General features: G+C 33.5%; 1 protein-coding gene across 1 annotated transcript in view; it reads left to right on the top strand.

Annotated features, from left to right (window-relative positions):
- Window positions 1-4,668, top strand: part of LOC137635908 (streptococcal hemagglutinin-like) — a 24,797-nt gene extending 20,129 nt beyond the window's left edge. Inside the window, exon 3 of the mRNA XM_068368345.1 lies at window positions 3,657-4,668. Within this exon, the coding sequence (XP_068224446.1) occupies window positions 3,657-4,668 (1,012 nt within the window). The remainder of the gene's footprint in view (window positions 1-3,656) is intronic.
- The last annotated feature ends 7,832 nt before the right edge of the window (window positions 4,669-12,500 follow it).

Here is a 12,500-nt window from a genome sequence, read left to right as displayed (position 1 = left end):
CTGTTTAGAGTAATGATAGAATTTAATTTGAAAATAATTGTTTCAATTGATAATTAAAAGTATGAAAGTGAATATCTTGTCTCCTGAAACGCCTAGGTACATACTGGCGGTCAACACAGTTGAGCGACGACTGGTGTGTATGTTTGGGGAGGTGGGAGGGGGGGGGGGGGGCTGTCGTTTTATTGTGCCATTACCTTTTATACCAATTTCTTTTTTATGCGAGAATTGTTTTCATCTTGCAGGAATCGTGGCCCTTTAAAGTTTTGAATCCGTTGATGGTCATGCGAAGGAGCTATCCAACGTGGCCATTATTTTTTCCTTCAGTTTTTCCAGATTCTTTTGAGAAAATATTTATTTTTTAATGTTCGCCATTTCTTTGCATCATTATTATCATCTCAATTTTTTTCCCCTTCAGTTTTTCATTTCCGTTTGAGGAAATATTCACTTATGTTTGCCATTTGTGTACATCATTACTTTCATCTCTATTTTTTTTTTTCTTCGGTTTTTCAGTTTTGAGGAAATATTTATGTTTGTCATTTTTAACATTATTATAATCATCTCATTTTTATGGATATTTATAGTAATATTGATTAGTATTATTATTGCAGTAGAAATATTTTTGAGTTTAGCAAATTTTCCGTCACGTTAGTTGAAACTTATTGCAATAAAAACTTAACTTCAGTTTAGATAGTACAGTACAGTTTACCATTGCCAGTTTTAATGCATGCAAGTATATAGTTTCATGCAAGTACGTTCATGCAATATTTAAATGGCGTCTATTATTCTCTCTCCTGTTTTTGTGTTTTGCGATCTTATTACTTGAGGTTTTTGCCATTACCATACTTAAATTTATTTATGATACAGTATTCTGAAATTTATAAATGAGTGTAAAGTATTGTAGTTAGTAATTCATTTAAAATGATCGAGTCACCCTCTACATTACAATCTCAGATTTTTTAACAAATTTTCTACGTATGATCTGATTTTAAAACCATTTCGAGGCTAAACCAACTTATTTTATGGTTCCTGCCGTCTCAGAGAGAGTTCCGTTTTCTCTTCTTTCCATGTGTTCGGGTCCAAACATGATGTGGTAAACCCGCAGAGTTGTGCGCGTTTTCTTTTTCCATTTACTACATCCGTGTTAGACTCACTTATAATAACCTATTATTTTATCACATCTAATATTCGGATTCCTTAACAATTCGTTTTTTAAAGTTTTAGCATATTTTGAGTTCTCAAAGAAGTGGTAAAAATTTCCAGAGAGTGGAAATACCTGTGGATTTATACTCAATACATTAAAACTAATTGTTAAGGTTTATTTTCGTAAAATTTCATTAAGAAATAATTTTTATATCTTTGAATTATTATTGGTAATAAGGTTTTTGACTGTTGAAACATAACCTGGTAGCTATGTAGTAATCAATATTATATTTTTAGTTTTTATTTCAGTAATATTTGCTACACAGAGTTTCATGTCATCTGGTTGCCCAATACTGTCGACCTATTATCTTAAACATTTATATTCATGTTTTAACTTTGTTTTTTGTATATTGAAAATTTAATTATTGTATAAATTTTTGGACGTGTTTTTCTTAGTGAGATAGAAAACGATACTTTTAACTATGGTCTTTGTCTAAATACTTCTGTTTGTATCCAAAAATTAAAACTATTTTCTATATATATATATATATATATATATATATATATATATATATATATATATATATATATATATATTATATATATATATATATATATATATATATATATATATATATATATATATATATATATGTGAGTGTGTGTTCAAATAAGCCATATATATTTTGATATATTAATGTCTGGATTCTCTTAACGACCTCGGGATCAGAGCCCCAGGCGAAATCTCACAAAGACAAGAGCTTGGCTCCGACCGGGAATCGAACCCTGGTCGGCAAGCTTATATAGACAGTGACTAACCCATATAAGAAAGTTTGTTTTATTTTCGTATGCAAACAGAAGTTATATATATATATATATATATATATATATATATATATATATATATATATATATATATATATATATATATATATATATATATATACAGAGAGAGAGAGAGAGAGAGAGAGAGAGAGAGAGAGAGAGAGAGAGAGAGAGAGAGAGAGAGAGAGAGAGAGAGAGTATTTTCCTATTCCCCAGTTAAACCAGCAGTCCCTAGATATTTTAGCTGAAGTTGTGCTGCAATGGTATTGGAATGAATTGCGTTACACTTACTGTAGTGTTTTTTTTTTTTTTTTTTTTTTTTTTTTTTTTTTTTTTTTTTTTACTATTTCAAGATTTTTTATTCACGTTGATATTCTTGTATATCTTCTTTTTCTCAATTGAAGGGATTATATTATCTAAACTGTGCGAGTTGGGAACTGTCTTATTAATCCCGATTTTGTGTCCGCTTATAAAATCAACTGAATTATGATTGAGGAACTTGCAAATGAAGTCTTTCATAGATACTGTTGATGTTGAATTTTAGTTTTAATTTCATGCGAAATTATTAAGAGAAAATGAAAATATTACTCAAACAAGTAAGAATAGATATACTTATAGTCCCAAATGCTAAACTGAAAGATGTTGAACACAGCTGACCAAAATGTCTTTGTCAATATTTTGAAACTACAAAACTACATTTTTTTCTGATATATAAGGTGTGTTGTATCTTGAAGTTATAGCGGTAGAATATACTACCATTGTAAATATTTGAATGATTAATCCAAGACCTTGCGTTAAGCTGTGTGTCATTCTGGTATATCCTTTAAAAAAATGTAATTATAAAAAACTTCCACTCTTCCTCTGTATTTGTGTGGTTTTGCTTGATGATGATATCCGGGCCTTTTCAACTTTCGTTTATGGGTGGATTACTTTTTTCTTTTTTTATTCTTCATATATATATATATATATATATATATATATATATATATATATATATATATATATATATGTGTATATATATATATATATATATATATATATATATATATATATATATATATATATATATATATATATATATATATATACATACACAGACTATGCTTTGAATGATGTAAAATGGACTATCATAATTTTGCCCATTGTTTACTTAAATTTGTCTGATCAATGATCTTACAAGAATTTTTAGGGTGCAGTCTTGTGGGGTCTCCGTTTAAAAGCATAAAAACTTTGTTTATTTCCATTTGTCTCATTTATTGTTTTTATTGGGAGAGTACAGGCATGAATGAGACAGGTAGGCGTATGATAAATTGATCGGAGTGCATGATGCCAAACCCATAAGAGCCCGTGATCACTCCCTGTTAATGAATATGCAGCTTAATGATAAATTGCCATCTTTAATTTCAAGTTGGTTTCGAATGGAAATTCATTGGTGATATGTTATCTATTTTTACCTTAGAAATTTACGGATTTAAGATTCTCACATTTTGATTTTAGTTATTGCCTTTTGATTTCTAAACTCTCTCTCTCTCTCTCTCTCTCTCTCTCTCTCTCTCTCTCTCTCTCTCTCTCTCTCTCTCTCTCTCTCTCTCTCTCTCTCTCTCTCTCTCTCTCTCAAGTATTTTTTTCAACATATTATATTTGTCCTGTTAGAATAAGTTGTGTTTATGTTCCTCTTGGAAAAATCAAAGTTTGACGTCCGTCGTTCTGAAATGTTATTCATTCTCTATTTTCAGAAGCAGCCGAGAGACAGAAGATGCTCGAGGGGAGGGCGGGCGGCATCCCCCAGAACGGCGTGAGAGTGGGCGTTTCCCCTCAGCCGCCCGACTTCTGCGTTCCCTCGGACGCAATCGAGACGATGAAGGGGGAGGTGCTAGGGCCAGGGACACTTCCGAAGCAACTCTATCAAGGGGCAATCCTCATTACCACTCTGAAGGCAAGGGCCTCAAGAAGAAGAACAACTGGACTTCAGAACGCGAGTTGAATTCCGTCAGTCCCACTCAGAAGGAAAGGAGTCACAGCTTTTGTGAGAAGACTGACACAAAAAGGAGGTTTTCCTACCATGAGAATAAGGTGCTTAGGGAAGAGGCCAAGACCAGGCTGGATCGACAGGAGGAAGAAGGCCCTATACAAGCGGATGGGAGCCCCTTACCCTTAGAGGCTTCTCCAGTCCGCTCAGGCCTCCCTTCGACTATTTCTTCCTCTGCCTCACATGTGCCTTCTTCACCCACAACGCTTGGTGTGCCATCGTCGGCGCAGCCCTTAGGTAATGAGAAGGCCGATGAGAACATTTACGAAAACTTGCCTGCTCATATGAACAACAGTGACGCTTTGATTCTTAGTGGTTGCGACGGAAAGAAACAACCGCCGGACTCTATCGAGCGACTCCAAAACGAAGTGCAAACGGCGCGAACCCTGGAAAGGGCCGAGAAAGAACGCCGCTCTGTGAGAAAGCTAACGAAGGACTCCGGTTACGAGACTTCGCCGTACAGTGAGGGTGATTACGCGAACATAGACTTGTATTCCGACGCGGACGCTCTCCCCGACGGAGATGGCGACGACGTGACTCTGGCACCCGAGTGCGAGCTGGCACCGCCCTCTCCACTCCTGGAAAGTGCCACTCATATTTCAGGCAGTTCTAGTCCGTCGATACAGAACACGCCCACTTCTACGCATCAGCACTCTCCAAGCCAATTAAGGTAGGTGACTGGATGTCTGTGGGTGATGGCCGCTTTTGTTTATTTATTCATTTCATTTTGTTTGTTTCATAGAGGTCCATGGTTTGTGAAGTGTTTATGCTGCCATTTGTTGGATACGAATTATTTTCGTATAGAATTTTATGTGCATTTTGTAACATTGTGAGACCTTACCGTTATCGTATGCTGATTTTTTTTTTTATTTTTTTTTTTTTAATGTAGGCTACCTCCACCAAAAAAGACCAAATTTGAGTCTTTTTACCCCCCCCCCCAAGGCCAAATTTGACATTCTTGCCCTGAAAAAAGCCCAACCTGGCAACCCTAGTATAAAATTTTATGTGAAATGTGTAACATTTACTTGGGCAGACATTACCGTAAATTATGCTTATTTACTGTTCTTTTTTAATGTAAGTTACCTCCCAAAATTATGGTCAAGTGCCAGGGCAGATAGATAGATAGCAAATAATTTGATACATTTCAAGTTGATATTGACAAGCTGATCTCATTTCATAAACATAATAATACGATCACTACTATCATCTGTATCGGGTATGATTACCAGTAAATTTGTTGTTTAATAGATACATTTTTGATTTTGTAAATATTTTCTGATAACGGGTTGTTTGCATAGTTTTATTTCGATTGGATTTTTTTCTTTAATCTTTAGGCTTTTTTTCCATTTTGGATATAGTAGTAGCACTGCAAGTTTGTTTAGCAAGTCTTTATGGATGAGATTATCTGTCCTACGCCCTTTTTCTAGATCCTAACCATTTTAGTTATTATCACCTTCTTTATGAAAACTTTGGTCTTTTTAGATGGATTTGATTTTGGTATGAGAATTGTTCCTAGTTTCATCAACTGCTCTGTTTTTTTTATTATTAATTGATAAGTTTTTAACTTTTTCTTTTCTTACTTCAATTATATTTTCTAATTTCTACCAGTAATGATGTGTGTTGTGTTTTAGTTACAAGTCTTCACGTAAAAATAATTGTAATTGATATTATCAATATAGTAATCGTATTTTTTATTAAAATCACATGAATTTATGAAACATGATATAAACTAAAGATGATAACATCTAATACATTGGTAGAGCGCATTTTTATGGTTAATGCAATGCCTTACAGAATGTGAATTTCTGAATATCAATCGATGATAATCACCCGAATAATTTATACCCTCGTCATTTGCAGCGATGATAAGATTAGATAAGATACAGAGACATATGAGGCAACTGCCGTCTTGGAAGTTTCAGTTTTTCAACAGTAGGAAAATATCAATTGCTATAATAGTTTCCTTTTTTTATGGTGAATTTAGGTGCGTGTATAGTGGCAAGTGATAAACATATATCTTTAATTCGCTCTTACATAACTTGAACTATGAAATGAAACAGATATATTTAAGAAGATTTGAAATTATATTTTTATACACATTAATATTGTTGTGCTTTGTGAAGTTCTTTGTAAATTACAGGATATTTTGTACGTTAAAAATTCGCAGTGTCTTATAACGGGTTGTTGTTTAGGAAGTTCTTAACAATTAAGATATTTGTATTGAATCTGTTAATCTGATTTAGTATTTCAAGAACTCTAGGACAGATATATTTGTGTGTGTATATACCTTGAGGTTGTGCGTGTTATGTTATGTATGTAAATTTATAGGTTTATTATAGCAGTAATTACCAAGGAAACGACTGTAGTGAAATGGTCTTGAACTTTGACAGCATACTCTTAATGAGATTACAAACGTTTGTTGTTTAACGACACACTAATTACTGACATCAGCCGTACCGATGTCTAGTAGGAATCTGTGTGATAAAGTTAGGTGGACAGCTTACTTCTATTGGCTATGGGACATCTAGGAACGAATATTTAGTAGGAGCAACGATGTTTAAGACGAGGGAAGACAGTGTAAAGCCCCGCCGAGGTCTTCGTAGGCGCGTAAAGTCTATGTTAGAGATACGACGGACAAGAAGGTAAGTTCATTAGAGATGCTGGAATGTACACATACACAATATATGTATGTATGTGTGTATATATATATATATATATATATATGTATGTATAAATAAATATATATATATATATATATATATATGTATGTATGCATGTATATGTATATATACTGTATGATTTTCTATCCAGTTTTGTTGGGGGATATAAAAAAAGAAAAAAGATATAATTTAGTTGAACCTTCATAGAATAGTCAGTAGAATCGATAGACCGGCGGTTTTTTTTTTTTTTTTTTTGCCTTGAGAAATGGTTAAAGGATCGTAGAAAAGGGGTGCAATGTGAGAATCATGTAGCTTTGCGTAAATTAGAAGTAAAAAATGGGATATTTATCAAATCCAAAGTAATGACATCCTGGCGATGTATTGTTCATTCTTCCTGAATCAAAATAATCTTTTTAATCTCAAAGAATTATACGTAGTTTCCTGATTTCTGAATTACATGTATCGAATAATTTCAGTTCGTAATTGCTTTGCCATTAAAGGAGTTTTACAGAACAAAGTATTACTTTTTTATGATAGATTACATATTGCTTTTCTTTATTTTATTTCACATATAACATTGAAAACATGAGGCATGTTTGCATTGGTCAATTTTGAAAATATAAAGAATTTTCCCACCTATGCTCCACACTGAAAGGCAAACACACCCAATTGAGACTTAACAGCTAATGAAACTTAGTTCAGACAAGCCCTTCTTTTCTTCGAAAGTCATTATCACGTTAATTAAGATCAAAGAGAAGCTCTTCAAAATGTGTATATACGCAATATCTGCCGGATGCTTGCAAACCGATAAATTCATTGAGCAGTAATGCACGTCAGATTGATTCTGCCTCGGACACTTTAGGGTGGACAGTTACTGTTGCTGATATAGAGGAAGAAGTATTTTGGTTATTGGCGTGTTGTAAGGGTCGGTGGGATGGGGAGAAAATTATGAAGACAGGAAAACCCATAATGTCACTATAGAAGATTTACTTTCTAATTATAAAACCGGTATTGCAGCGGAAAAGGTTATTTCTCTCTCTCTCTCTCTCTCTCTCTCTCTCTCTCTCTCTCTCTCTTCCAGCAGGGATTAAATCAATGTTTAGTACCATTTCTACCTCCGTAGATTGGGTCATAAACTGTGAAACTTAACTTTCCTGGTATTTGCATAAAGAATCTGCATATTTGTTTCCATAATGTTGTTGTTTTATTATTATTAGTTGTAGAAATGGAAACCATAAGGTTATTGAAAAGGTATTGGTTTCCTCTTTTATTACGCATTTGCTATAAATTTAGTTATTTTTAGACATGTATCGCATTCAAAGTTTGTAAATGAAGCATTAATTTTATGATTAGTTTACAACGCTTCCCTTCTATATTAGAGAGAAAGAGGGAGATAGAGCTCTTGGCTGTAAGAAATCCTCTTTAATTAATTTGTACAAATTCAAGTTCCACCTCTTAAATCTCTTAAATCTTGTACTGGTTGTCGATGGTTCCAATTATACTGTAGATTAATATGCTCCCTTTTTTAAAGCTTCCGTTGAACATCTAGATAAAACCTGCGAAATTCAGTTCTGTCACTGTGGAATGACCATTGAATAGAGATAATTGGATCGAGTATTCACGTCAGTTATAACACATACGTCAATCATGCGAGTGTGCCTGAGATACTTTGGTGACGGTAAATCTGTGTATTGCGGAAAAAGTATTTTATTCAGGGTAGACATCAACTATTTTTTCCTTTTCCTGGTCGTCCAGGTTTGGTCATTATCAAAAGGATGGGATCGGTCTGGAAACTCATTAGGTATTATGTGACCTGAATTGATCATATAAAGATCCAATTTTAATCTTTGTGTAATTTTTGCAATTCTTGGAAATAGGTTTCTACGTCGAGAAGTGATTATGTAGATTTTTTAACAAGTGTCCTGTCGGGCTTTGATTGCATACTTTTTTTTTCTCCATTGATGTCTTGGTCCATTTTGAATTCCGTTTTGAAAGGCATTCGTGGTTTCAATTGATTTTACACGAATTGAACCAAATAAAGATACTTGGAAAATTTATGTATATTCTTTCTAATAGATTTGTTAGCTTTCTTTCGAAGATTGTGTCAGCCACTTATTATAACTCATCATGCTTGCTTTTGTGGTAATAATTATAATTGCGTATTGTAGATGTAATATATATATATATATATATATATATATATATATTGAGAGAGCCTGCTGGTAGCAAATGTTACCTTGTCAAAAACATTGCCTCTGTGGAAATTGTAATTATTTGTATAAATGATTAAAAAATAACAATTTATAGGAAAAATAAAGAAATCATTAGGATAAGTTAACGAATTCCTTGTTAAAATCACGCATTCGTCTCCTCTCTCCCTCTTAATCAGTGTGATCTTGTTCGGACAACTCACACCGGCCATACTGTGAATGCAACAATGTGAGCTTTGATTGTATTACCCCTTCTCCTGCCGTAGATACTGGCTCCCTGTGGTCGGCATATTAAGGTTTGCTTTGTGTAGGTAATTTTAGTAATAACAGATAAAAGATAATGTTTTATTATCTTGTACGTCGACACTCCCTTCAATAAAAAGGAATCTTTTTGGTAGATAAGATAAGGACAAAATACCGCTTGTATACATATCAAAGAAAGGAAAGAATAGATGAAGGTATTTGTTTCATTTTTAAAACCACGTTATTTTTTTGCCAAGGGAATTTTACATCGGTGTTATATCTTCAGAAGGACATAAGTGAAGTCTAAGTGTTCCATAACTTTAGTAAAGTAAAATAAAGAAAAAATACAATTTTTCATGAAACGTTTCTGAAGCTGTTTTATTTTTATTTTCATTTTTCGGGAGTTTATTAGACGCTAAAGACAATTTTATTTGCCCTTAGGAAATATTCTTAATACCAAATGACATTTACTGGAAATCAGCGGAATAATATAATACATTTCAAACATTTTCGGCGTATGACATGAACCTAAAGCACAAATCTAATTACGGTGTAGTTGTATACAAAGTACAAATTTGCAATTACAAGTAATCTAGTTTAATCAGTATTCAGGTATGTTCGCTGTGAAATGGGTCATTCGATCAACGAAGTAAAGTAATGTTGGGTCTGATGAATATGTAACCCAAGGTCTATAGACCTTGATGTGACCATCAGAAAAATAAACACGAAGTCACCTGACATTAACGCCTTGTAGCGCCACTCCCTTTAAGTGGAAAAAATGTTTGGTGGAAATATATAAGCATGCATGTGCGCGCGAAGATATTTATTGCATATATTGATATTGGGAATGTAGCTTAGGAAAATTTATTCATATGTCTATGAATAAATCAACGTCTAGTAGAAAATAAGAGAATTTTATTTCCTGATAAAAGGTTGAAGTATATAGATTTTGTCATATTACAGCAGTTCACCCGAACAACAGCAACAAGGTAACAAACTTAATAGCACTATAAATTCTGCTAAGGCAAAGAATACTACATTTTCGTTTCTGTATATACCAACGGAGGTCAAAGAATAGCACTAAATTCTGCTAATGCAAAGAATACTACATTTTCGTTCTGTATATACCAACGGAGGTCAAAGAATAGCACTAAATTCTGCTAATGCAAAGAATACTACATTTTCGTTCTGTATATACCAACGGAGGTCAAAGAATAGCACTAAATTCTGCTAATGCAAAGAATACTACATTTTCGTTCTGTATATACCAACGGAGGTCAAAGAATAGCACAATAAATTATGCTAAGGCAGGCATTACTACATTTTCGTTCTGTATATACCAATGGAGGTCAAAGAATAGCTCTATAAATACTGCTAAGGCAAGGAATACTACATTTTCGTATTGTATATACCAACGGAGGTCAAAGAATAGCACTATAAATTCTGCTAAGGCAAGGAATACTACATTTTCGTTCTGTATATATCAACGGAGGTCAAAGAAATTTAGCGGAGAGTTTGGAACCAAAATATTTTTGTTGATCACCAAGCACAGGAGGTGGTTAGAGAAAGCTCAGTACCAAGTACCATGATAAGTGTGACAACGCAAGCAGTAAAGCCACGGGGGGAGCGGAGGATGCCTAAAGTAAACATAAACAATGTGTTACTAATCTTCTCTTTCTTCCTTTGAAAGAAACGGGCTCCTTTGCCTCCTTTGTCACAAAGGGCTTTGCAATACCTGCTGCTTTTAACGGCGACAACAACATGATTATATAGTTAAGAGTAGCCATTGTTTAGATGATTATGTTAATGCTATTGCAATTTTCTTTCCCTTTATTTGGATGTTTGCTCGTGTCTTGAGCCTAATATTATGATTATAAACTTCAGCGCTGTTATTAAGCGTTTTAGTTTTCTTGCTTGCATTTTTTTTTCATTCTTCTACTAATCTGTTGTTTGACTTCATAATACTTTCGATTTTATTTGAATTATTTCTGGGTCTTTTAAGTGTGCTGTCATTAGGAGTGTAATACAGACACACCTCTTGGAGCAGGTATAAGGACTATTATAATATTCTTTGTAAATATTATTAAGAAAGCTGAATTTGGGTTTTTTTTTTTAATAACGTTTTAGTTTTGAAACATTAGAGAGAAATTATTCAACGAGTGGTCTTTGAATCACTTAATTTTCTTGAGGTTTTACTTCCAGCAACGTTTTCCCATACGTTTGCACAAGTCTTACCTGTTCATCGCACAGTAAGAAAAATATATCAAATTTTTAGAGACATCGTCATAGGTGTTTAAATGGTGCTTTTTTTCGTGTACAGATTCAAAGACTAAAAAATAAGGAAATAGAAAATTCTGTGAATTTCAGAGGTTGGTCGTATCACTAATTATAAATTTTTATGGATATTCTGGCCATTAAATCGTTGTGTATAAGTAAATGAATGTGTTTTTGGTAAATGGTTAAATTACATTATTAAAAGGAGAACTTCGCCTCATTACACATTTTCGTTTTTGTAATGTATGCTCCTTGTGTTATCAGTTTGATAATCTGGTTCCCATTTTGAAGTAGATGAATAACGTTGTTATAGAATTACTTGGAAATTTTACCATATTTGATCTCTCTCTCTCTCTCTCTCTCTCTCTCTCTCTCTCTCTCTCTCTCGATAAAACTCTCTCTCTCTCTCTCTCTCCTCTCTCTCGATAAAACATTCATATAAGTTTCAGTTTCCTTGCTGAAGGAACCAATATAGATTATCACCTTCATCTCAAGGAACCATGATAGGATTAGTGCTCTAGTCATCATATTGTTCGCTTCTTAATCCTCTTTATTTCCTTTCTCTACTTTACCTTTCATCATGGTCAAAATCATTTCTGTCTTCATATCTGCCTTAAGTTTTATGTTATATCTCCTATCAGCTTCATCTTCATCGCCATCGTCCGTTCGGTTTGTAGTAATTGGTGACCCGGCTGATATTGTTCTTTGAGGTCAGTAATTGATTTCCAATAGTTTAATAGATTTAAAGGATAATTCCGATTGCAGATCGTCATTAAGATACTTTCGATTACTGCTTTCATATGCAAAGATTTTATCAGATTTATATTCGATCTCGCTGTAGATAGAAGAATTTGCAGGCCTTTTACGTTGCTGATTTCTCTCTCTCTCTCTCTCTCTCTCTCTCTCTCTCTCTCTCTCTCTCTCTCTCTCTCTCTCTCTCTCTCTGTAAAACAATTATTAAGGCTAATCTCTTAATGATAGGTTAATCCTTACACCTCGGTGCAAAGATGCATATGAATGTTAAGAAAAGGTTCCTTGTTTTGGACTTTAATGAGAAACCTGTTCACCTCCTATAATTTTGTAATTGCTTTCCTCTTTTAAGATTTGACTAAAAAGAGA

This window comes from Palaemon carinicauda, unplaced genomic scaffold (assembly GCF_036898095.1).
Source record: "Palaemon carinicauda isolate YSFRI2023 unplaced genomic scaffold, ASM3689809v2 scaffold1946, whole genome shotgun sequence".
NCBI lineage: Eukaryota > Metazoa > Arthropoda > Malacostraca > Decapoda > Palaemonidae > Palaemon > Palaemon carinicauda.
Note: the sequence above shows the minus strand (reverse complement) of the source record. Positions and strands in the feature narration are given on the sequence as shown.